The 25,705-nt window shown below is 47.9% G+C and overlaps 9 protein-coding genes across 9 annotated transcripts; all 9 read right to left on the reverse strand.

Moving 5' to 3' along the window:
* Positions 1-275: 275 nt before the first annotated feature.
* TbgDal_V4680 (hypothetical protein, conserved) lies at positions 276-14,354 on the reverse strand (the record flags this gene model as incomplete). Its single annotated transcript, XM_011775314.1, has 1 exon — positions 276-14,354. The coding sequence occupies one exon, from the start codon at positions 14,352-14,354 to the stop codon at positions 276-278; it is 14,079 nt and encodes a 4,692-aa protein (XP_011773616.1).
* Positions 14,355-14,428: 74 nt separating this feature from the next.
* Positions 14,429-14,794, reverse strand: TbgDal_V4690 (hypothetical protein, unlikely; the record flags this gene model as incomplete). Its single annotated transcript, XM_011775315.1, has 1 exon — positions 14,429-14,794. The coding sequence occupies one exon, from the start codon at positions 14,792-14,794 to the stop codon at positions 14,429-14,431; it is 366 nt and encodes a 121-aa protein (XP_011773617.1).
* A 425-nt stretch (positions 14,795-15,219) lies between these two features.
* On the reverse strand, positions 15,220-15,507 carry TbgDal_V4700 (hypothetical protein, conserved; the record flags this gene model as incomplete). Its single annotated transcript, XM_011775316.1, has 1 exon — positions 15,220-15,507. The coding sequence occupies one exon, from the start codon at positions 15,505-15,507 to the stop codon at positions 15,220-15,222; it is 288 nt and encodes a 95-aa protein (XP_011773618.1).
* A 1,157-nt stretch (positions 15,508-16,664) lies between these two features.
* TbgDal_V4710 (iron superoxide dismutase, putative) lies at positions 16,665-17,381 on the reverse strand (the record flags this gene model as incomplete). The annotated part of the gene is made up of 1 exon (XM_011775317.1): positions 16,665-17,381. One exon carries the CDS (start codon positions 17,379-17,381, stop codon positions 16,665-16,667), a length of 717 nt encoding a protein of 238 aa, XP_011773619.1.
* Positions 17,382-17,858: 477 nt separating this feature from the next.
* Positions 17,859-18,248, reverse strand: TbgDal_V4720 (hypothetical protein, unlikely; the record flags this gene model as incomplete). The annotated part of the gene is made up of 1 exon (XM_011775318.1): positions 17,859-18,248. One exon carries the CDS (start codon positions 18,246-18,248, stop codon positions 17,859-17,861), a length of 390 nt encoding a protein of 129 aa, XP_011773620.1.
* Positions 18,249-18,313: 65 nt separating this feature from the next.
* TbgDal_V4730 (50S ribosomal protein L2, putative) lies at positions 18,314-19,549 on the reverse strand (the record flags this gene model as incomplete). Its single annotated transcript, XM_011775319.1, has 1 exon — positions 18,314-19,549. The coding sequence occupies one exon, from the start codon at positions 19,547-19,549 to the stop codon at positions 18,314-18,316; it is 1,236 nt and encodes a 411-aa protein (XP_011773621.1).
* Positions 19,550-20,182: 633 nt separating this feature from the next.
* TbgDal_V4740 (T. brucei spp.-specific protein) lies at positions 20,183-21,883 on the reverse strand (the record flags this gene model as incomplete). Its single annotated transcript, XM_011775320.1, has 1 exon — positions 20,183-21,883. One exon carries the CDS (start codon positions 21,881-21,883, stop codon positions 20,183-20,185), a length of 1,701 nt encoding a protein of 566 aa, XP_011773622.1.
* Positions 21,884-22,818: 935 nt separating this feature from the next.
* On the reverse strand, positions 22,819-24,639 carry TbgDal_V4750 (uncharacterized protein; the record flags this gene model as incomplete). Its single annotated transcript, XM_011775321.1, has 1 exon — positions 22,819-24,639. One exon carries the CDS (start codon positions 24,637-24,639, stop codon positions 22,819-22,821), a length of 1,821 nt encoding a protein of 606 aa, XP_011773623.1.
* Positions 24,640-25,049: 410 nt separating this feature from the next.
* TbgDal_V4760 (uncharacterized protein) lies at positions 25,050-25,406 on the reverse strand (the record flags this gene model as incomplete). Its single annotated transcript, XM_011775322.1, has 1 exon — positions 25,050-25,406. The coding sequence occupies one exon, from the start codon at positions 25,404-25,406 to the stop codon at positions 25,050-25,052; it is 357 nt and encodes a 118-aa protein (XP_011773624.1).
* Between the last annotated feature and the right edge of the window lie 299 nt (positions 25,407-25,705).

The raw sequence follows: 25,705 nt of genomic DNA on the forward strand, positions 1-25,705 counted from the left end.
TGGTAAGATATCACCGTTTCTTTCAGAAGCTCACACATTGTCAGTGGCATTGAACAAAAACAAAAGGGTTAAAGCGAAACTTAAAAAAAAAAAAGAGGTAAACGCGATAGTACATGAGTTAGTGTGAGGAAAGAATGTCTGACCTCCGAAAGACTAAGGAGCACATAAACTCTCACTTTATACAGTTCGCGGGCTTCACAGTTTTATCGCCACCCTATCGTTCAATGCCCCAAAACAGTCTTCACACAGAAAGATATCCCTTCAACAGCATTTGTTTATTGCGGACGAATTTTCATCATCACTGCAAAAGTGGACGGCGATAGACTAGAATGAGCTTTTCCATTACGTGCGTCGCTATCAGAGGCGATGAGGCTTCTTTTCACAAATAATTTATGCTCTTCAAGCAGGTGCAGGGCCAGACGCCAGAACCCCAGGGGTATGTTGTTACTGCGCTCTGTATTCACTACATGCTGCCTTTGCCATAGTTGATGTGCCGTGTACACTGTCCTAACCAGGCGTTCAAGAAGAAAACCGTCAACAACCACATGCTGTGAGAGGAGCTTCTCGGTGTCTATATCATCCGCGTTAACCGATGTGTCGAACCCACTTTCTCTCTTAGGAGGGTTGGTAAGGGCTTGCAAGGTTCGCCTCAGTGGTTGCTGGCCAGGCGCACCGACTCGTGCGACATATTTGCAAGCCGAGCTCCACTGCCCACACCGGCAAAGTATTTCCAACAGTGTCACGAATGGAACAGAGAGGTCAGCTTTCGGACGTGCGTTGAGAAGGAAAACACCAAAAAGTTGTAATGACTTTTCCCAGAGAAGCAGATCGTTGTCGCAACTGCGTGTGGAAGTTGACTCGCCGTTTACTTCACCCAACCGTTCTTCCCACGACAGTCCTCTGCCCTGACCCCAATCCCCTTTATCTTCAAATTCGTTGCAATCTTCGGCACCTTCCCCGGAACTGCATGGCAGCAACACCTCACCAAGCGTCAAACTCTCTTTCGGGGCAAAGCATAGACGAACAATATCAAAAGCCTTAGAAACATAATGAACTACAACCGCGGCTGTCACCCCCTCGACCTCCACGTCGGGACAAGCGCTTTTGTAAAAAAGATCCCACAAAACTGACTGCTCCGCGACGGTTAAAGCGAGCAAATAGCGCAGCGGTGGAGTAATAAGTTTATCATCCCGTGCGATTTGGCTCAGAACTTCAAGTGTTGGGGAGAGCCTCGTGGAACCACACCCCGCGACCGCTGCAGCAAACACGCGGCACAACAACGACGATGAAATTGGAAGAGAACTGTGAAGCATCATCTGTTGCTTAATGACATGCGCCGCTGCAAGAGCAGTGTTGCGAAGTTCACAAAGGGATTCTTGCGTGGGAATGACGGTTTGCACCAATTCGGGAATCTGGATACGGTCCCCGCCAATATTTTCACCCGAAGAGCGCATGCTCATTTGGAAAATGGACTGTGCATCTTCGCTGAAGGCATGACCTCCAAATGTCCGTGATAAGGCAATGGGTAGTAGTACCCTAACGTCACCTAAAAATTGCTGAGTAACGGCAACAGCATGGGATTCATTACCCATAGTTTTTGGTGTCATAGACGCCTTTTCCGGCAACGTACATAGAATCAGCACTATTGACTCCACGAGACTAGGTTTGAAGCAATGAATGCGACTGAACTGGGTGGACCATTCCAGGAACGATGCGAACATCTGAATACCCTCCTGTGTCTCATCAGCTGAAGCACACCCTCCCTCTTGTGTAGCAAACCGTAGTTTCCATGCCGCATCCGTGATAAGGACAAGTAGTTCCTCGGAGGGAATAAAATAAGGCATTTCTCCCACCTCATATGCGTTCGTTTCTGAGCGTGGTAAGGAAGATATCTTCTGCCGGGTATTACGTCCGGTTCGTGCATAGGGGATTAACGTCATTGCTTTCGCATATTGTAGTATAAGTAAAGGAGGCACAGCAGCTCGTGAGAGTACATGTAGTAACCTCTCGACGTCTCGTACATCCGGTGTACTACCATCTTGAAGTTGAGAAAAGTACAAGAACATTACCGCATCAGCCATCTCAATAGGTTTCAAGCCTTTTCCGCGTTCTTCCAAAAGGAGGAATAATTTCCGATAATGGCTCCGTTGCAGCCGAACACCTGCAGCCCGCCTCTTTTCAACCAAAAAGACAAGTTTGGCACAATCAACTGACAATTTTTTTTCAACGGTTGAAAGGTATTCCAATTCTTGAAGTTCCATATCATCCGCTAGCAGTTCTGCTTGCCGCTGTGCTACAAGCGGAGGACCACCCAGAAGTGACTCACAGATCACAAGGAATCGTAAGCCATGCCTCTGGTCCATATTATTAATACACGCCACCTTCAAAAGTGACATCGCCTCCTCCGACAATCGAATGCCATGAGGACGCACCAGGGAATCGCACAGTGCTTTCATTGCATTCAATCCCCTGTCACCCGTAAGACTAGCACAATGAAAGAGTGCATCAACAACATCCTGCCTCAGCATACCCTGCTGAGAAAGGTTACACCCCTTGCCAGTACTGAAGAAACAACGACGGAGCTCATTGTTGCCTGCTACCAAAGACAAGGCGTCACACCATAACCCTTTGAGCGCCTCCTGGCATCCGGTCACTGCGGGAACGGGACACTTTTGGAGCTTGTTGAGTATCACAAACGCGTCACGGATGCTAACCATCACGGCGTTAAGTACACTGGCGTGCCGTTGGTGTGGGGGCAATGCATTTAGAACACACAAAAGCAGCAACCGCCACCGCTCAAGCGACGAAACAATATTGGCGGCTGAAATATTACCACGAGTGGTTGATGCGGTTCCTATGGGCGTTAGTGCGAGACAGCCAATCATGTGGCACCCCAGCTCCGTGTTACCCCAAAACGCTCCGATCCCCGATGTAGAAGAAACAGATTCTTTCTCCTGCAATCGTTCCAAAACATCCTCAACAAAATGATTAAGCATTTCAAGCTCGTTAAGCGTATTCTGCAAAAGCATTGGTAGATGCTTCTCGGAGGTCTCAGTGTTGACGAAGTTGATAGCCTGACGCTTCATGGAATGCAACCCAGAAAATAACAGTGATAAGGCTTCCGTGCAGATTGAGTCGGCAGTGCTCACGGAATCGCCCAACGGAACTGCTTCAGGTGAAAACAAAAACACATCGCGCGCTGCAGTAACAACAACTCCAAGGGACCCGCTAGCCATCATTAGGTTAACTAGCTGCGTTGCTTGCGCTGCCGTAACGCACGGCCGTCCGATATAGGATCTTGCAGAGACGTACGCTGCGAGGGCCGATAGCCAATCACTGCTTCCGCCGCCAGGTCTGGCGCGAAATATCTCCCGATTGCGCCAAAAAAGTATCGTATTGCGCTGGTTTGTATCTGAAGGAGTTCTAGCAAGCAACTTATACTGCTCGTTGTTCGTGTACAGTGCCTCGTTATACGCAGCTGTGGAGCACAAGAAATCTAACCATTCATTCTTTTCTTCAGTGGGTGGGCACAGCTTTACTTTTTGGTATTCACGCTGGAGCGCCCCGCAAAGCCGAGAAGTGGTGGTTGGGAACACGCCGGAAAGGATTTCCACTAGCAGCCGAGTCGCGGTGCGGTTCACGCAAAGCATACGCAATGCTGAGGAGGTAACACCCTCACTGTCATTCTCTATCTGATTGCCCTCTGCAGCTTCACAAGTGGAAAGTATTTCTTGCACAGTAGCTTCCAAAACACTCAGTGGTCCCTCCACAGTTTTCGGCACATCTCGTTGCACCCACCGAAGTGTCAACGCGAGTGGCTCAAAACAAACGGAATCATTTGTTTGTGCCCTCAGCCATGCCACGGCTATAAAAACCCCTGTCCACTGCGAGCGCTCGGAAAGTCCGCTAGGACAATTAGATGCGACTTCGAACGCGGTTACCGCTAATGTTAACGAATCCGCGGGGAGATTGCGAAAAATAGCAACCCGTTCGTAGCACTGAATGTATGTTGTCGGTACCGCGTACATGCATTCACTTCCGTCCTGCCCACCATGAAGCAACTCGTCATAGAAGTGTACGACGGCACTGTGATGGAACCGCCGTATCAAACTGACGCAGGCGTCGTGAGTCGCCCGAGATTGAAGTAACTGAGGCGCCTGTCTTGCAACAACAGCTGCGTCACCAGTTTGACCATTGCGCAGCAAGTCATGCAGGTGCCGTTCTTTCCTCGATAAGGTCCCGGAGGATTGCTCCCGTAGCATATCATCCACAGTTTTACCAATAAGTGTGCCATTCAGAAGTGAGAGGATCACCCACGGCCCGTTGCTATCGGCAGAGATGGGGAAAACAACTGATGCTGCGTGTTCCAGCATCGCCAAAGTATCGCGTCCTCTAATTCGAGGGTTATCTGTTGTCTGCTGTGCTGCTTCCACAAACCTCAGCAGAGGTTCATATGCCTGTCGCTTGTACATCCGCTGCATTGTCGCGGTCACAAAGGCTGCCTTTGCTTCGCGCAAAATGATATAGGATTTGTCACCATTGTCTCTCTTTGGATCCGTCTTCTTCGTTACATCACTTGAGTTCGGCCGATGAAAGCTCAAAGATTGCAGGACAGCGAGGCCGTCTATCCATCCCAAATATGGGTGTTTCTGCAGTTTCTTCGTGAGGTCCGCAAGCATTTGGGCGCAGTTTAGGTGACGGACAGAACTGTTACACCCTCTACTAATGAGTTGTACGAAGGGTGGTTTAGCAGCAAGGAAGCGAAGAAATTCCACTAAGACTGCGATTGGAATGGAAGTCATGCTGCAAGCTCCAAGTACGTAGCGTAGCGTTTCCGATAGTGCCTCATCAACTGTACGAAAGTATTGCAGAGTTGAGCCAGCAGAGACTGCGGGGAGGCGCTGCACTAGGTTAAGGGCGGGCACCCACTGATCTAATGGTTGCGCAATGTGGATGGTGCGAAGCGCAAGTTCGGTCGCGCGGCGGCAGTGCTCATTTCCACTTACAACACACCACATATTCTTTTCTGCAGTCCTGGTGATGGAAACAAGGGCTTCTTTCCATAGGTGACGAATAGCGTTAACGCCCCTACTACGAAGCAAAAAAAGCTGCGTCATGATAACTATAAAAAAACGACACCGCAACCCCTCGACACCACACTCGTCGCTGTTGTCAGGCATGAAACGTAACGACCGGCGCCATGGCAGAAGCCTTATCTCGTCAGAACTAGCATGCATGGGAGAAGCGTACGCTTCCTTTTCCAATGACTTCAGCAACCCTTCAGTGAGGCACACATGCGTACTTTGGTTTGGGGTTTTTCTGAAGATGAGGAGAGCGTCTAGCATTCGGCCAAGGCGAAGAAATGGTGGGTCGTAGTGCGGTCTGTTATTCCTATAAAGGAGAAATAGCCTGCAACCACGATGAACAGATTTTAAAGAGTGATACTCTAAAAGAGACAAAGCATCCTCGAGTGGCGCTCGTTCGACCCGGTCCGATTCCACAACGCACCGCCAAAGCAGGTGCTCCAACTCCACCTCTTCGATCTCTGACATACCAGAGATAGTGCGGCTCTTTGCAGAGAGCAATGCATATAACTCAGCCATCATCGCTACTGCCTCTGGGGTGTTTAGTGGAACGTACTGGAATCTACGCAAAATTAAGTCGAGGGTTGAACGACACAGCGCAGCACAGCTCTTAGAGACACGATATTTTTGCGCCTCGATCAACAAAACTAGCACCTTTTCCAGCATCATCGTTGTGACCACCATGTAGGGGGCAACTGTAGCAAAAACCTGCAGGGCCGCACATATGGCACCGACGTCGCCGTTACCTGAGACGGCCGCATCAAGGATTTTGAATGTGACTTCATGCGAAGGTACAACGGCGGCGCTCCACAGTGCTTTTTGCACAACAGTATATGTATCGGGGAATGCGGATAGTAGCGCAGAAAACTCTGCACCCTTCATTTCCTCACCATCCAGAAGCAATATTTCTGGAGCGCCAGCGATCACATCACCACCGTTATGGCTTGCAAGTATTTCGTGCAGTTTGTAGTGCAACCGAACTTCTTGTCGCCGCCTTCTAGTGTCTTGCCTTCTCCACTTACCATTCAAAAAATCCAGCAACATTTCAACTGTTACAGCCTCATCCTGGGAAACTGCTGTCCGTCTTGGCCGCGACGCCAGAATAACCCTGCGAACTCCAGAACCAAATATCTTCTCCAACTCGCTCTCCACCTCACCTGTCACAATATCCACTTCCCTCAACGACAGTTGACCTCCGTCGTATAGTAGGAGAAAGTCTAAAAGCGCGGTGTATGCAGTATCAAGTGTTAATTGCCGTTTATCATGCCATCCCAGAGGATTAACGAAACGAACTGATGCGACAAGGGCCCGTACATGAAACAATAACATGTCCTTTAAATCACAGGGTTGCCTCGACCTGCCAATCTCAACTCCCAAATTATCAGGAAAGTTTGACCAAATGGAAGTTTTAACATCGTTAGCTACCAGTAGACGAGTGGCTTCGCGCCGCTGCTCTAGTTTTAGCAGCGACACCACGTGGTCAACAACGACGGTGCGCCGTTCTTCAAGGTCCTCGCGTACCAAAAGCAACTGCGTGAGCGCAACCACTCCAGTTGTACTAACTGGTGCATAACCCGATAGGAATGAGTGCGCCCCGGAAGGCGGTTCAGAAATGCGACTTGTGCGTGGGAAAATAGCATCCACAAGGTTACGAATAACATCATATACTCCTATGTTGGCGTGGCCCGACCAATGACACGGTTCCCGTGACCATCGTTTGATAGCGAGAGAGGCAAATTGATCAACAACGAGTCCAGCGGCTGTTCCACGCACATATAGCGGAGCCGCCGTACTGTCCTCTACCTTCACTTGTGTGCTTCGCTCTGGTGACACCAAAGTGAAATAAGCAACTCCCCTCAAAATGTAACCCTGTAAAATATCAAGCAAGCCGATGACGTCGAAAAGTCGTGCCTTCTCTCCACGAAAACGGGAAGATGCGGCGACACACTGTTCCATTAGCCAACAAATTGCTTTGGGGTGGCGAACTTGGCAAGCATCCACCTTCACTGAATTACTACAAAGAACCCCATCGACATACCGACGACAACGCGACAATTCCAACGACATAGGCGGCCACAGCGAAATCCACGTGGTATCATCACGTACTAATCGAATCGCCAAATTAATATGGTCATCAAAGAAAGAACTTTCACAAACTTGTACATGCCAATGTTTCTGCAGCCCAAGCTTGCGAATAGCAGCTCCCGCAACGTCGACACACCTTTTTCTAAACAGTGCTTCATCAAAATGTCCCTGCTTCTCTTCCCACTCACGATTCCGGCTACCACCACAAACAATAGCAGTGTGCGCAAACATCTCAGCAATAAGCTGCCGTTGTTGTTGGGTGCTATTCTTCGAAATTAATGATGAATCCCCACTACGTCTTAGCGCACCCACTGCCAGAACGACAAATAACGCTGCTGTATTGTGATCGAGAGGGGCTTCCGCCACCCCTTCTACGTCAGTCGACTCCTGAAGGCCGCCAAACTCCACGCGACGGATGCACAAAACATTCCACATGCTGATCACAGCGTCTAACAGCGGTGGTGGGCCGTTGAGTCGTTTGAGAACCGCGTGAGCGACCTCCTGCATGCTGCGACAACATCCAGCAATAAACAAAAGCAACTCACGTTCCTCTTTCACAGGCCCCCCACTACTGAAAAGAGCATAAACGTATTGTAGACAACTGAAACCGCTACTCACGGCGAGGAGAGTGTCTTCAACAGTTACATCTGTTATATAGCCATCCCCACACAGCACAGTCATTATGGTTTTACAGTCGTAGGGGAAAGGAATAACGAAATCTGACCCGTTTGACCCATCTGCACCCACTCTTTCCGACTGTTCTCGCCGAAGTTCCTTGGCCCAAGACATGCCAAACAACGCCCGTGGAAAGTTCAGTGTAACTGAGCTAGCAGCAACTGTGGTGGCAGGCACGGTCGCCGAGTTCTCCACAGAGAAGGAGGTGGTGGGAGGTGTTCCCAACGCCATGGAGGGCGACACCAAAAGAGGTTGACTCTCTTCACTTTGGAGCCGCCGTCCCAAAGCTGTTGTGACCTTCAAAGTAGCGTAACTCCAAATAATAAAGTGCTGAGTGTCATTACTTATAGCTTCCCACGGCCACAATGCAACGCAGTCGACTATCCACGAATCAAATGTATCACGATCCCGGCCCCGTTGCTTTTGGGGTGAAGTGCCGATCCCATGAGATAACGATGCCATACGTTCACAGGCTACAAACTGTACGGATGAATCACAACTCAAAAGTGTCCCCAAGACACGCTGTCGGCCCTCTCTGTCGTGTTTTTGCCGTGCGTTTCCCAGCACTATAGATGCAGCCTGGAATATCTGTTGATGCCGACGCTGCACTAACAGGCGCAACGGCGACGAATCGGGTCCCCGATATTGTGGGGGCACAAGGCTGCTGCAATTAAAGTGAGCATTGAGGTCCGACGTAGCCCGCAACAGTTCGACATAGTCTTGCTGCAGACCGGAGTGATGATTATCATCCCTGCGCCCCTCCGAACAAGGTGACCCACAACGAACCTCAAGGAGCGTTTGAAGTGCCACACCCCGGGGCCACGGTCCACATGATTGGATGGCAACTGCTAGCCTTTCCCAGAGTTTCGCCTTACCAACTAGAACCTCATTTGCATCACTCACTTCTTTTCGCTGCGGCTGCGACAAAACCAATGAACAGCCACGCGCTGCGGCGAGTGCTAAGTCCCATCTGTTCGGTACGGTGGCACCCACTGCATTAATAACAGAAAACACCACCTCCTCCGCATGCAGACTAGTATACTCATCACGTTGCCTGTTGGTTACAAGCACACCGAGAACGAGAAGCTCCACCAAATTCTCACCCGAACAAATAATCATTCGCAGCAACTCGGATACCATGGTAATGCGCATCGCCGAAGGTAAGAAATAGAGAAGGAGCTGCTCAGCATTTGCGATAAATTGCGGTGTGAACGGAACCAGCGATTTCACAACGCGGTGGATCAAGGAGGGAGAAACGCCCAAGAAGATCAACCAGGCGACCACAAGGACTGTCAAAAGAGATGCATCTCCCTGCAGCAACTCCCTTGCTTTAGCATCAAATGGAAGAATCAATACAGCGTCCTGCAGAAAATTGTTCGGCATCGATATAGCTGATTCTAGCATTATCAGCGCGACAGCCAATGTTGCGCTTTGAAGAGAATCTGTGGTATTGGAAGTTTGGTAATCCACGGCATGTACAGCTGCTTCTTTGAGTAGGTTGTTGAATTCAACGTCTTTGATAGTCACCCTGCGAAGAACACTATCGAGTACCCGAAGAACCATGCGCGTGCTCCACGTCACACCAAAATTGGAGGTACCAGCACCTTCAAAAACAAGCCGACTTAGGGAATCACACAATCTTTGTAGTTTAAACATACATTTTTCCTTGTGAGAAGACTCCCCCCAAGCAGCGCACGTTCCTGTCGCCTTCGCGACAAGTTGAATCAGGAAACGCACGTGTTCTGTATGTATGAAAGAAATTGAAGAGCCTCCCACTTCAATTTTGTTCACCTCCGCGGTGTGTACGAGCGGAAGAATCCAAGCGGAAAGTAGTTTGACATACGAGAACACATATTCAGCTGCCTTATGTGCCATACATGCAAATGTTCCCTCAACTGTAGCACTCAAGGTACCACTAGGGTGCCCACCAACCGCCAACTGCAACAACGACTGCCGAGCGTAGAAACCAGAAAGAATTCCTTGTAAAGATACCGCACCGTACACAACTGTTGAGTAGGATGCGGTAAAGTCAGCACTGTCGGGAGGACAGGTTGGTAATTCACGAAGTTGTTGCAGCATCAAGGCAGCACCAGAGAGAAATGCAGAAAGTGACGGGTGCTTTCCAAAATGTCGGCAAAGCGTGTAAATGATGGCATCAAAAGAGCATGGAAGTAATTCTCTACGAAGTGAGTGCACGTAGGAGGTTTCACTTACACCTTCTCCCAGTTTGTGTATCATATGCAGACGATGGCACGTTTCATCGAGCGCTTTCGTCACCACATCTTTCAAAAGCGAGTCTACCGCTTCGATAGCTGCTGCGTTGTTTTCAGTGACAAACAACGAGGGACAAAACGGCGAGAGATTACTGCTTTTCCGGGCAGGAAACTTACGCCCGACAGAGCATCCCGCTAACGAATAATGTAGTACCTTAAGCCAAAACAAACTGGCAATTGGCACAACATCACCGAATTGTTGCTGTAACTCTTCCACATGCACCATCAAAACCTCAACGAGTCCTGAAAAGGATGCCTCCTCGGAAGGTGTCTCCGACCCTGCACAACTCACACTAGTAACCTCGGGAGGAATCGACAAAAGCACTCCAACGAAACTCGATATATCTCGCAGAAACCGGGTGTGGCTTTTAACCAAGTGGTCAAGTAAGATATGAAGCACAGAAAGCGCACGGTGCCGCATCCCCCGTTTCATAGCGCAGGTGAAAATCGGAGTGATAGTCGTGTGATAACCTTTGTCATTGTAGAAAGGAATGCCAGACGTTATTCGGATATTGCCTCCGTTAGAATCCCACGTTGCTGCGCTCCTAAGGCTGAAAAGCACGACACAGACTCGTACAAACACGCTATTTTCTCCAGACGTGTTATGCTTCGAATCAAGATAAAGCGCCGAGTTGTGCATACTCAACACATCCAGCAAAACAGTTAGTAACCACGACGTTCCTTCATTCAGTGTGGCGTGGCCTCCATCCACTTCAACTACCTGCTCATCATTGAGACCCATCACACACAACTCCAGAAGTTTCAGCATGCTCTCCTCTGGAACTCGAAGACCCATCCGCCTCCTGCGAAACTCCCTGTAAGCGGAGGCCGCAGATTTCACATCATGGGTACGATGACACAAATCAAGCATATGCGTCAGTTCCGCTATCTCTGAATGTAGCTCCGGTGACTTGTATATGAAGCTCCGGTTGAGTAAGGAATACGCCATTTCCACGTCACCTCCACACCCCTGCAGCACCGTTTTCCAAATAAAGGTAAAATCCACCTCCTTGACAACAGGCACCGGCCAAACCTGAAGTGCTAGAAGTATAATATGTCTCACCTCGTGCAACACAAAACACCGTCGTTGTTGATCTTCTGCCGTACTTGCGTCCTTATTCTCCTCACACAAAGTGTCATCCCCGCCACGCCTATTACATTCCTTTCCTTGATTAGCTCTTTCCTTGTAATGGTGGCCCTGCCCCCTATGGCGAGGATTTCGGTGCTCTAGATGCCTCACACGCCGCGCACACGCCGTCAATGCCGCTTGTGCGATCCCTCGACTTTGCTGGTGACCCAACGCCAACAACGCAATGCGTATGAAGGAAAGTGGAGCGTGTGCAAAAGCAAATGAAAACCCTGCTATGTCGTGACTACTCAGCAGCCTCGCTTCATACTGTGTGAACAGAGACACTGCGTCAACCCACTGTTGCTGCTGTTTCAGTGAATCGACCGTTTCAAACAAGTCAATATGCTCACTCTCGCTCAACGGAAGCTTCTTTGTCGGTGTGACGCTTCGTTCAGTTGTGCCGCGGTAGCGTAAAGCAGCTTCACTAGCAGTTTCAACAACTTGCAAGGCCTCCCGCCACCGCGGAGGGGTTGTTTGTGAGACCAACACGTCCATAATATACACGAGAGTGGTGCTCTTGTTAGTCGAATTATTGACTGCCACCACTTCATTACAATCACCTGCTATCGGATTGTGACACGGTTTTTGAACACAAATAGAAATAGTCGCTTCAGCGAAAAGGGCTAGAGATAGTTCCCACATCTTTTCGCTCGGTTCAGTGCCTTCGAGAATGTTGACCACGAGCCCTGTTTTTTCATTTGGGGGAAAGACACCACTTTCGTGCACAAGAGCGGCGACAGCAACCCGGCACAATTGCCACCTTTCCTTCTTTTCTTTAGTTTTCATTTGAAGTCTCTTGTTTTTTGTCAACCTTAGCATATGCTCCAGCAACCCCTTTACGCGATAGTCCGCTATGGACTTAACGAGTGTGCCCAGCGTGGCAGTGATGTCGGGCACGGAGACTGAGTTTCTTTCCATGTGAGTATGCGCAAGCATGGAAGCTAAATCGTTTACACTCTCTTGACGCTTCAGCACTTCTGATAGCCCGGGGACTACAACTGAGGAGTCAGACCCCATGCGAAATTGAGTGGGATTGTCATCTCGATGTTGGTGGTAAAAACGACCACCCTCTCTGAGAGAGACACCACAAATATCCACGGTAAACCGTCTGCTGAGAAACTCCACTAGTTGCTGTATTTGCTTCATGGATTCGTCACTGACAGGAGATAGATCTTCCGTAATAATGTCATCGTCAACGTTAACGTGTGGGTCCCGCTTACGGTTGCGACGGTTTTTATTTGTCGACTCATCGCCGCTTTGGGAAACCACCCGGGTCTTTCCTGCTTCACTTTCTCTATGTATGCGGTCCACGTAATTATCGGCACCGAACCACATTGCCAACGCTGACGTCTCAGCAAAAAGCTCTCGTAGAAGCTCTTGCCAAGCGATGCATACACGCAGTTCATCCCCTTGTGCTTCTTTTTGGACATGGCGAAGAAACAAAGTGCTATTTGGAAAAAACACATCAGTCCAAAAATTTCTCCGCATCGCCGTACGAACAGAATTTGCGTCGAAAGAAAGTGAATCGGCAGAGCACTTTGAAACATCGCCGAAAGTGGGTTGCCGAATAACCCGGCATCCATCGATAACACGACAACTATTAACGCATGCGGTCATAATTGTTCGGACGGTATCGACAACAACCCCAACGATAGCATCTCTCATTTCAACCTCGTGCTCATGAGTAAGGGCAGCAATCACAAGAGCGCCGTGCGACATCAACAGCTGCAATACACGCTGCGCGTACTTGAGTTCAGAGTTGTCCAGCAGGCACACTGAGCAATCCTTCTCCCCATCCCCACCGTCCAGTAGCACTAAACGTGCCGAAGCACACAACCGTATCAATGTGGTGGCATCCTCCTGCAAATGCTTCTCCTCGCTCTTCCGGGGTAGCAGATGTGGGGAGCACCGGAACTCAAACTGTCGCCTCCGCTGCTCAACCTTCAAAATAACCAAGTTAAGAACTGCCCTCCATTTCAATAGTTCTGTGTCGACTGCTGCACCCCAGTTTTCTCTTAGCTGTGCACACCACAAGAGTAAGTTCGCCGCATTGCACTCGAGGAAATGTGAGGGTGCCGTATCATCCCTTTTAACATCTTTTCCCTCACTCATCATGTAAGTGGGTAGATCGCGAATTACACAACCGTCAAGCATCTGTTCCAAAGCGATTTGAAGAACGTGTTCCATTGCTTGGGGCCGAAGGCTAGCGTTGTTGGCGACCGCAGATATCAGTGAGTTTAAACTACAGCGCTCTGTCAGGTTATCGCAAACTCCGTTTCCCTCTACTCCTACCTCCCTTGGTGTGCCTTCGTGGTACGTGCAAACACGCAGTAACGTATATACTGCATTTTCCCACGATGAGGTGAAGCAGTCTGACATCTGCCCCTGTAACTTCAGCCAATGGGACTTATTACCAGGACCATCGGCCTGATCTGAAGGTTCAAACACATCACGCACGCCAAGAAGCAGTTCAACTTGAATTACTCGAGTTTTCGTGTGTGGTCCTAAATTACACAAATCAACAGCGCGAACTGACGAGTGCTCCTCCGTAAGTGATGCATTTGCCAGGAGAATATTCCTTGCGAACATTAACTGTTCCCTTCGCTTATCAGTCTCGAATGTTGAAAATTCGTTAGAGTTACTACTTTGTCCACTCCCATGCTGTTGCCAGCTGTCCATAGCACGCAGAGCACTACATACAATATCAGGCTCAAGCTGCAGCTTTTGTTCAGTGGCGTGTCGCACAAGCATCACCACCGCTCGCCAGCTCCCCATGCTGATAACGGCCTCTGACGCAAGAGCGGCGCCAAGCAGTACGTTACACAAATCCTCATCATCTTTTTTAATATCATTAGTCACTGCACCTGTGCCCGCAGTTGTGGGGGTAGTTTTTTCATTCACTGCGATGAACTGACTACTTAAACGGAGGACAAATTCCCACTGTCCGTTAGCTACTAAAAACGGGAAAAGTGTTTTGTATGGGAGGCTGCGAAGCGAGGTTCTGGCTTTCTCACACCCACGGAGCACGCGTAAACAGGCGCGCCAGTCACCGCAATCAATATGTTTGGAAAAATATGTCGATAGAGAGTCACGTAGCCGTCCGGCCATAAAAGGAAAGTTATTATTCCTCGTATTGGTGTGCTGCGCTAATGTAAACGAAAATACGAAAAAAAAACTATTAATTAGATCAAATCCAAAGAATCTCCGTCTCGGACCTTTTTTGATGTGTGCACGCGGGCAAGTAGTTGTTTTTGTAAGTAGTCCGAGCTCACTGTGAAGAGGATGGCACTGCACAAGGAAATGGGCAACTTCCCACAATAGTTATGACTAATCCCTGCAATGCGATAACGGTAAAAGGGGAGTGCCTCATTGTTTAAAGCAAAAACAGAGAAGGTGTAATGCTGAATGTGCCACAAAGAGAGTTGGAGTAGCCAAAACAGGCTAACAGTGCCATAAAGTGGCACAGGAAACGTTTTAACACTGCAGCGAGGGTTAGCAGTCATTAAAAAAAGTGTGTAAAGTGCTTGTTTTATACGTGAATGATTCATTCAACTGTAAAATCGGGGGAAATGAAACAAGCAACTCTTTTCGCACTCATACAGTGTCTTTTTTCATTCATCCCCCTTCCAACTATCTTGTCACTCACTACAATCGGCGACCTCCGCGCCATAGACACCTATAAGCTCATCCGCAAAAACGCCCTCAATCCTTTTCAGTCACCCTTAATTTAACTCGCATTAAGACACCTTCTCTGCGTGCCATACTCTCCCAAGAGAGACCACCGACAAACCACTAATAACCGTAGCGCATTTAGAACCCCCGACCGCGCCCTTGGTAACCAACATCTGCTATATCAGTTTCCAAGCGAGGTGGTTGGGAAGCCGATACTCTTGTCCTCCCCTTAAACCAAAATAAAGAAACTTTTCCTCACGCGACACCAATGTTTCTTGAAGGAGAGAGGAGGGGGGAGGTGCTACTCCATACCGAGGGATCCCGGGGGCAGCCCTTGCAGCATCTCTTTTTCCCGTTGCTCCCTCGAAGCGTTCATCAAACGCATAACCTCAAAGTGCCGTGCGATGCACTTCCGCTGGCAAGCCTCCATCTTTTGTAGTTTAGCGTCCGGTAGAACCCCTTCAACTAATTCGTGTCGGGTGAGGTTACGGTCATAACATATGTCCCAGCATTGCTCAAGCGCACTATTCGCGAGATCAAGCATCCCGTAGCGCTCCATAGCCTGCATGAGCATCATTTGGCTCTGCATGACTACTTCCAGCCACAAGTGATTGAAGTGGATAAGAAACGAAAGTAATTAACACTTTCCTTGTAACTTATTGCACGGCTACTCCCCCTGTGCGCTCTGTTTGACCGGCAAAAAAGATACCTACGCCTGGAGGAGAAAAAAATCCCTAAGTGATTTTTGGCACGCCTTCCTGTATATATATATATATATATATTAGGTCCGTAGTCCCCGTGGGTAAAGAATGCGCGAAGGTATTTGAAGATGTGAAAGTGTGCAAGGGAAGAAAAGAACCGAAAGGTGACTTGGAAAAACGTAACTTAGAAGTTACATGAATAAAAATGAAGGCAGTAGCGACAACATCGTGTAGAAATGGGGAGAAGAGAATCGTGAAGAAAGAAGATTTGCACAGCTGTCCATGTAAGATCGTACGCTACATTTTTTATTTTTATTTTCTTCTTTCCCCACCAACGCCACCGCTGTGAGGTGGCATCTTTCCATATAGATTTCACAGCTGGTAATTGATCTACTTTTGCTTTTTTTTTTCCTTCCCCCCTTCCCTTGTGCCGCCGTTTCACATCCCTATTTGCGCCCTCATTAAAATATACACCACCCTTTCATCAACTCGCAGTTGCAACCCTATCCACCCCTCATATTATTTTCTCCATTCGCCATTATTTACACATTTTCCCTCCCCATTCTAAACTCCACCATTTCTTCCCCTCCTCCTCCTCCGGTTACTAAATCTTCCACTACAATGTGAACAAGTTTATGGTATTTTGAACTGAAGAAGCAAATAGGAACCAGAGGACGATAGAATCATTATAGAAGGTGCCGAAAATGTACGAGTAAAGGAAAATAAATAAAAATAAATAAGAGTCATGGAGGAAAATACAAAGTTGTGAAGGGACCTAAGCATCCGATCCAACAGTAAGAAAAAAAGTGGAAGACATCAAGCTACGTTCGGTTGCGTATAACTTAATTAACAGCTGCATCGCACATCCATGAACGGAAAGCACAACCTCCTTCCAGAAATATCTTCACTAAACTATAAAAGTAAGGGAGACAGTTGAGTCAAAACCGTGAGAAGCATCAAAAAACAGTAAAGTTTAAAAAGTTAAAGGCGCGCACCGAAAAAAAAAAATTAATGAATAAGCTGACCTTTTGCAGAGGCACTGAAGTTACTTCATAGCCTGTTCATACGTCCTTGAAACAAACTCCCAATCAACAATAGTCCAAATTTCCTTGAGGTAATCCACGCGCCGGTTTTCAAAGTCCTTGTAATATGCATGTTCCCACACATCCACTGTGAAGACGGGTCGGAGTCCTTTTGTGATTGGGCACCCGGCATTGCTGGTATTATCAATTACAAGAGGTTTACCCTTATTTTTCGGGTCCACACACAACCACGTCCAGCCAGAGCCAAAGTTGTTTGCTCCCGCTTGCATGAACGTGTCCTTAAAACCGTCAACTGAACCAAACTGAGCAGTGAGGGCAGACTCCAGGGATTTGGGCATTGGCTTCCCATTGGGTGTAATGCACAACCAATAAAAGGAGTGGTTGAAGTGCTGTGCCGCTTGGTTGAACAAGACCTTCTTCTCAGAATCATTAGCTAAAGCAACGATAATATCCTCCATAGTTTTTCCATCGTATGTGGCTCCCGCCAGTGCATTCAACTTGTCAACATACGCCTTGTGATGCTTCGTGTAGTGCAGCTCTAACTGACGTGGGCTGAGCACCGGTGCACATCCGTCTTTCCAGTTGAACTGAAGCGGTGGCAATTCCGCTGCTGCTCCATTTGGCTTCTTAAGGTTAGGCAAAGTTGCGTACTGCATGCACGCAAGGCCCAGTGGTGCCATGTGACGGCCCGTTGCGCAACGCATCATGGCAGACCTCATATGATAAGATAAAGTGCCTGCACACACCAGTTGCTTTCCAGTTCCTCTTATTTTCCCTATGCCAAAACCTCGCTCACAAATGATCTATACTCTCCTCGGTTTGAACGAAACCTCTTTTTTCTCCAGTGTGTCGCAAAGCCAACTCTTGATATATAGTGACAGTAATAATTTTTTTTTAATATGTTTTCTTCCACTACCCAGCTGCTAATACGCAAGCTGTCAATAAGTCCGTAATAATAATAGTAATAACAATGACAACAGCAACTACACGGTGCGCGTAGAAAAAAGAAACGTTTTTTTGACTTTTCCTCTTGCTGTATTTTTTAGTCGTAAGTGTTCAAGTAAAAAACTAAAAAAAAATAATGGTAATGATAACAGTAACCTTTAACCACACAGTAAACGATAACAAACAAACAATAATAACAACAGCAATAGTAAGTCCTTAGATGTGGCAACCCTGATGGTCCCTGGTTTCTTTTATTTCCTTAAGCGAGAAAACACACAACGTGTAAAGAGAAAAAGTGGAAACAAAATGAAGAAAGGGTTGTAAATAGTAAGAGGAATATGTTTCAAAAAAAAAAAGGCAATGATGCGCGATACTGGGAAGCGTGGGGAGCCACAAATTTCCTGATCGCAGCCTCGGTGGCGAACATGCCTACGAAAAAGGCGGTACAGTGGGGAGAAACCTATCGCGGGTAGTAGTTTGTAAAACAACAAAAACAACAGAATGAAAGGTAAAGAAATAGGGATCAGATGTACCACACTGAAGCATATGAAGCCTCCCCCTCCTCCGTTAAAAACAAAGGAAGGCGCGACAAGAGGCACGAAGAAATAATTCACGTCGTGAATAAATTTACCTCTTTTCATTATTACCGGTCATATTACGTCAGCTTGTTTTTCCGACAACGCCACAACCGCAAATAACTCAACCTTTACCTGTAAACAGGATCCCGATTAGCCCAACTGTATGTCTTCGATTTAATGTCCGCCACCGTCTGACCTTTATTGTACTGTCTACCTCGTAGAATGTAACCTGACAGCCAATATTTCGTCTTGACGCAATTACGCGGGTGAATCCGCCAGTCTAACGGCACCAACAAGTTTGAAGAACCACCATTACCTCCACCAGCAGGGTGACTGGAAACCCTTTTTGTTTTGGAGTGTACTTTCGGTCGGTGGGGCATATACTCCTCCACGTTCCTCTTACCGAAGTTTCGCTGGTAGCGATACATCACACCTGCCCGACGACCGAACACCGCATGACACTCATTATCAAAGAGACGCACCTCCTTGGAGGGAAGGAGTAATGGAACAAGATTGGGTTCCGCGCCACGCAGCACAACCGCCGCGGCGCCACTTGCACGGCAAATGACACCTCCGTGGCCGGGGTACATCTCAACCGAGTGCAGTTCCTTGCCATAAGTCACTTCACTAAGCGATACAGTTTGCCCTATCGTCGGTAAACCGCTGCTAGATCGTTTGTTGTAACATATTCGTGGAAGCTGCTTGTACGTAAGAAGCTCAGCAACGTACGCACCATTAGCGTAAAGGAAGAAACCAACAAACTTCTTTTTCCTTGGCAGGTGCACAATGCACGCAAGCCATTTGGGGACACGTTTTTGTGGTTTGTGATTCACCATAATTCTATACCCCCAAGAGCGTTCCTCCACACGGCGGTAATGTCCCATCACCACTTTACTTCCTGGGTTCGTTCCCGAGCGGTGCCCCCAGTAATCGCGGCTGGAAAACCCTTGCCAATCGTAATACAGGGGTGTATATATCATCATATTTGCATTCACCTGAAATGGAGACCAAATATCCTTCTGCAAAAGTTGCTGCGAAAAACCATGGTCTGGGGACCGCACGTATTCCAGTCGAAGCGTCATGGGAGGGCCTTCCTTGAAGACACCGAAGTCATCGGTGTAGCCATCATACATTTCGGTATGCTTAATTTGTACATCCTTTCCTGCCTCCAGTTTTGGTTCTGTACCGTAATGTTGGCTACCTTGCTTACCTATTGGATTCGATAGTTTTACGCCTCGCTTTGAGCCGCACAGAACGACGGGTAGAGGTGTTGACAAGTCAGAAACCGCTGCCGTGCGGGCAGCTACTGACCGGTGCAGGACATTTCCATATATCAACGTAATGGGGCGTCGCCATGTTGCCATTTGAACCACTTGTAGCGCCTGTACACTGCTAAGGAAAAGATATATATTTACATGTTACGTGGAAAGAGAAAAAATAGAAAGGGAAAATAATTGTATGCAATAAACAGTGAGTAGACGAGCCTGTGCAGGTAAACATGCATACACATAGCGAAAAAGACAAAACGACATGGCAATCAAGCAACAAACACAACGGAAAACACCACGAATCACAAGGAATATGAGTACCATCTTCTCATAATTTTGTTTGCAAAACTCTCACGTGTGAAGAGAGTAGTGGGAACATTAGATAGAGAGAGAAGGGATGGTGCGTGAGTGATACATCACATTGCTAATATATATATATATATATATATATTCGCTTGTTATTATTAAAAACAGGAAGCAGGAAAACAAGAACTATTACACATAAACATTTGACAAAAAAAAAAGTATTATAGGACAAACGGGAGGTACAAGTAAAAAAAAAACAGAAAAAACAACGCAAAATAGAATAGATAGACACACAACATTAATAAAAAGGAACGTACAAAAAGCGAGAGAACAAAAAAAAACGCCAGTGCTCACACACATATACTATATATATATATATTATATGAAGCATCGGAACAATTCCGTGCTATCCACAGGCTTAAGTTACCTTTGTAATGATGGCGACTTCGTGATGCGCAGTTCTATAGTCAGGCGACTCCCACTAAGTTCGCGCGCAGTTTCACAACCCAAAACACCACTTTTTCCGGTATGAGTAGTGCTGGCGCTGCTGTCACCCCCCTCGAGGGAAGATTCAACTGCCGCCATAGGTACTGCAGTTTCGGTAGCAGCAATACAGCAGTTCGCATCGGCACCACTACCGGAAATCCCCGAAGAAGATAGAAGTGGAAGTCCAGTGAAGAGTGCATATGTGGAAGCGGTACAATTCACAACAAAGGCGTTACCACCAGGTGTCGAGTCTCCATTAGTACACCATTCACTACCGCATTCATTACTAACCTTGATTACGTCGCGACGCTCATTTGTCCTTGGCATAACGATAGAATCATTGCGCAACGCAAGCTCAGCGGAGCGAGCAGGATGCCACTCTACAGGTACGAAGTTGGTGGGGCCACCATTTTTCTCACTGGGGTTTCCTTTTCCATCAACCGAACTCTCAGACGAATTAAGCGACTCCTTCGGTGTGGTTGTCACTTCCCGCACCAAATGAGTTAAAGGTCGTGCTGTTTGCTTTCCCGGGCTTGGTTGCTTTTGAAAGAACGCATTTGTGCATATAAAAATATTTCCCGCTTCTTCCGTTGAACCCCCTTTTGAGCCGCCCAGTGAGTTCTCTTCCGCACTCTCCAGCTTTACAGTTGTTTCCCGATGGTTATCCAACGAGGCGCCCTGTGATTTACCACAGCGATCCGAATAATGGCTGAACAACGCGCTAACGAAACACACGGAGAAGTTAGACAACGAATGCTCCTGCGGTTCTTCTTGCACGTCACGTACGTTTTCTGGTTTTGCCTGTGAACTTATGATAAGTGCTCCCTTCGTATGAGCCTCCGTTACACAATGAAGTGCATCTTTACATGAGTGCACATGCAACAGCTCGTAGTACGTTTGAAGGGAAGGATGCCCTTCTTCCAATACCGCTAGCGTTGCCTTAACTTCCTCATCCGTTAACTCCTCTTCAGTAACAGGAGGTGGACCATCATGCCTCTCCTCGCTGCACACGCCGATACCGGTTGCACTACTTTGTAGCCTCCCTGGGCAAGTGTTATGGCTGATGCCAAACTCGTCAGTGCTGTACGTTTCCCTCCTCGCCAAATGCGAAACGCTAGATCTCCGCCTAAGGTCAGCACCTATGGACATTCGTCGTTGGCTACTCCCAACAGAGCCGTCTTTAGAGACAGTACTCAGTCTCCGTTTCAGTACAGAGTTTTTATTGCCATTACCGCTACCATTGTCCGAAAGGGGCAAACTCCACTCCCGCCGCCCAAAGGCACCATTGGACACGAGGCTCCCTCGTGGTTTACCCAAATGCCCCACGGAACTTCTTACGCTACTTCCTCGGCTGCTACTACCTTCGCGCGGATGAGTAGTGCTTGAGGCCCTCGCTAACATACCGGACGGACAAATCAGCGGGTCAACATGCCGTACAAACGTCACTTCTCTGTCTTCCATTGCACTACTGGTTGCCTCAATAATTCTCGTTGAAAGGTCTATCACACGGTCCACAAGTTTGTTGAACTGGCGCTGCACAAGGTCCACATGACCGTTGGCGATTGCGGTGCGCGTAATATCCAAAATGGACTCACATTCCCCAGGTTTTAAGCCTGGAGAATTCCCTGCAGTATCCATGACTTGATTCCCTGTTACTGTGGTGTGTTCAAATTTATATATTTATATATTAATGCAGAAGCAGTAACTCAACCCAGAGAAAAGGAATATGCTGCAAAAAAAAAAAAAAGAGGGTAACCTATGCAAGGAAGGAACGAGGGAAGCTATGTGAAAAGGTGAAGTTATATGCCAAGATGAAAAATGAAAGAGATTACATTGTAGATACGGGTTAATGGTAAATCCAGCAACGTAAATGTTGGAAGTGTTCGTAGCTATGTGCATAGAACGCAGATCACTAACTAATCAGGTGTAGTAAACAATTTTTATTTACTTAGCTCTCCCTTCCTCTTCTTTTTATCCATTTCTTCTACCCTTTCTCTCTAATATAACTGCATGACAAGCGCAACTAATCGGCGCAACAAAGTGTGGGGAAAAGCTCGAATGCTCAATATATAGACACATTCCGATTGTCAACGTACACGTATATGAATACCATATGCCACCACAACATGCGTAACAACATAACAATATATGAACAAAAATAATGCACATTTTCCCGATACCCCCTCCCCACTGTGAAGTAAACCACTACAGTCTATTTCAACCTCCTAAAAGGAAATCAAGTAATGCTTCCTTCGATTCTTCAACCTGTGTCAGCCAGATACAAAACAACGAAAACGTTTTGTATGCAAATATATTAAAATATAAAACGTCTACGCAACGCACATGCCCTTGGTATCGGTGACGCTCGTAGACATCACTTGTGCACAGCGAAACGGAGCAAAGTGAGTGCCCTGTGTATGAATAATACAGTAAAAAAAAAAAAATGGTCCAATCTGCCTTCCGTCTCTTGTTTCCCTCGCTGTGTTCTGCTATTGTTCGCCTCCCACATCACACACCAACGGCATTGGCTACGTGTAATGACCAATACAAAACTGCGCATTTAAAAAAGAATGTTACTGGAAGCCGAGCTGTCGCTTCACCACGGTGATGCGTTCACGGTCCATCATGTGCCGCGCTTCCAACTCTAATATCCGTTGACGCCGCTGACGTGCGGCTTCGTCCCGAGGTGAGGAATACTCCCGCCGGCGAGCTTCCGAGGGAGACGAATCGCTACTGCCGGCAGGTTTCTTGGAAGTGGCCGGCACTATACGGGGTAAATTGCGAGCATATTCCAGTGCGCGGGCCCTTCGCTGCTGTGCCTGAACACGCTCCGGTGGGGGCGGCTGTCGAATCACAGCCGTTGCCTCCGTCGCGGCGGCCGACTGAGCGCCATCCTCTTCATTGTTACTTTTCTGCTTCTGTAGCTGCGCCCGTTGTTGTTTCTCACGGATATCTTCTATTATGTGCTGTTCAGCTTGGACTCCATACTCACGTTGCCGTTGCATTCGCCTTCTCGCCTCTTGCCGCTCCTCAGTGTCCACAAACCCAAGGCTGCCAAGCTTGCGATTTGCTACCTCCTCCATCAATGCCTTGTACTCCTTCAGACCATGCGGTTTGTACGTTATGGTTCTTTTCTTCTCAGTCTCTTCTGCTCCATCACCAGTAGTATCCCCCCTTTCATCAGTGTTGGTGGTGGTGGTAAAACTGTTCACCGCGTACGCGCTGTTATTCAGCGGTGTCTGTTTCAGTGGCTGTAGTCGCCTAGGGTGCGATGCCGGTCTTCGGTGCTGATCATTACCAGATATCTCTTTTGCACGCTGCGGCTTTGGATGTATCGGGGTATCACCTACTCTCATCTTATCTTCGCCTCCTGGGTTTGAAGCACTTGTAGACCTTGCAGGGCTTGAAAAGGGCTTCCTGTGCTTATATGAAGCATTCTCTGACATGTCTTGAAGAAGCTTTCCCATTGGTTGGTACATAGGAGGTACAATCGCATCGCCGCGCAACGCGTTCGCTTGTTTACCGTCTTCACTGCTTTGGGGAGAAGCGCCACAACCGCCTTGGCGATTCTCAACTTGGCCGCTGATGCCACCACACCGATTGGGAGAGTCCCCAGGAGTTGGTGAAACCTCCGCCACCTTCGACGGTTTAGGCATAAGGGATGTGGAGTAACCATTTCCAATGCGCGGCCGAACTTGAGTCAAAGGGTGTGGCGCCAGGTCGGGTCTTTGTGCAACTCCCAAGGAATCAGCTATCGGGCGGGCAGGGCCACGAGAGGGCGATGGGTTAATATCAGAGCTGGTACGATCAGCAATGAAAGAGCTCAACGGATCAGCGGTGCCGTTTCCTCCACAAGACGGAATATTCGAGAGAGAAAGCAGCTGCGGCCGGGGTGGCAGGGCCATCGGTTCATACATAATGTTGTCTTCGACACTCGGGCATGTCGACGGCTGCACGGCAGTCGCGCCAACGAGTGCACCGCTACTTACGGTATCCGCTGAATGATTCAGCGGTCGTTGTACCGTTCTGTCCTTACAAAGCACAGCACCTTGTCGAGCAACAACAGGGCACGGACGGTGCAGCTGTCCTCTTGTAGGTCTTTTTGCCACTTCGTCTGGTGCACGAATACCTCCCACTATAGTTGGTTTGCCACCCATATATTCGGGTGCTTTGTGCTTTTGATCTATTATACCCGCAGCCAGCGGACCATTCTTCGCAACGGGAGGCACTTTCAGTGACTTGACTGGTCCCGCTGTGATCAACTGCGCGTTGCTACCGTCCTTCCCGATGATTACTGCACGGTTTTGAAAGTGCAGCTGAAACGCAGAGGGAGGAGGCGGCACGTTTTGTCGGTCCTCCGGAGGGTCCCAAACATCCCTGTCTCTCCGCACCATCAACTGTTATGTAAAATATACGTGAATACAGACATAAAAAAGCAAGATGAGGGGAGAGGAAATATGCAAGTAACATATATTTTCTTTTAAAATGAAACAGAAAGAACACTTCTTCAAGAAAGTAAAAATTTACCATTATCGGAAGGAGTTGTTGCCGTCTCGAAAGCAGAAAAAAAAGTTAAAAACACCAACCATGTCAACAATGACAAAAAAAAAACATGAAACACTGATCGGCGAAATACATAAGTAAACCTCAACAAAAAATATATATACGAGAAGCGTACGGCAGAATGTTGAGTAACAACCAGCATACTGGAAAGAGTTCCCAAATGCGATTCTTAAAGTTCCCCTCCCTCTCTCACACGTACAGACAGAACCGCTGCCATTGAAAGTTGCTTCCACATGCACGATTATTGTGATACGGTTGAGCCCGGTGTGAGGCAAAACTTCATGGCGGCGTCTAATCGGGCAATGCTGCGTGTTTGCTCCACATTTTGCAACTCCAACCTACGAACGGAGGCATCGCGTGCTTTGATATCACGTGCCCAGTCCTCCTCCAGTTCCTTCATTAGCGCGCGGCTCTTCGCGAAGGCATTTTCCGATACCGCTTGGCACTTCTCCCGTGATGCACGCAGCGTAGCGGATGTGGAACGGGTGTACCACATGTAAATGAATGCATTGACACAACCAGTTGCAACACATACACCCAACAAGGGGTTTGTACGCAGCGGCTCAAGGAGAGTTTTACAGAGCGCGCTATTTACCATTGTATTGAGACTTTTCAAATTCAGTGCAGCGTGACAGTATTCTGATATGCTTCTTTGTGAACGTCCCCCCCCCTCGTCACAGAACAAATACCTCGCTATGCAACAATAAATCACCTCGTCGTCACTTGTTTGACACAACGCCAACAAGATTAACAATGACAAGTAAAAAATATTCGGCGCGCTTAATTCAAGTTTAAACCTGAGAGTAGTGCTTAATTATTTTTTTTTTTACAGGTCTTGTTTCCTTCCGTATATCCCGATTTCTACCACTTACTACTACTACTAGCACCTATATCCAG

The sequence above is a fragment of the Trypanosoma brucei genome, chromosome 5 (assembly GCF_000210295.1).
Source record: "Trypanosoma brucei gambiense DAL972 chromosome 5, complete sequence".
NCBI lineage: Eukaryota > Euglenozoa > Kinetoplastea > Trypanosomatida > Trypanosomatidae > Trypanosoma > Trypanosoma brucei.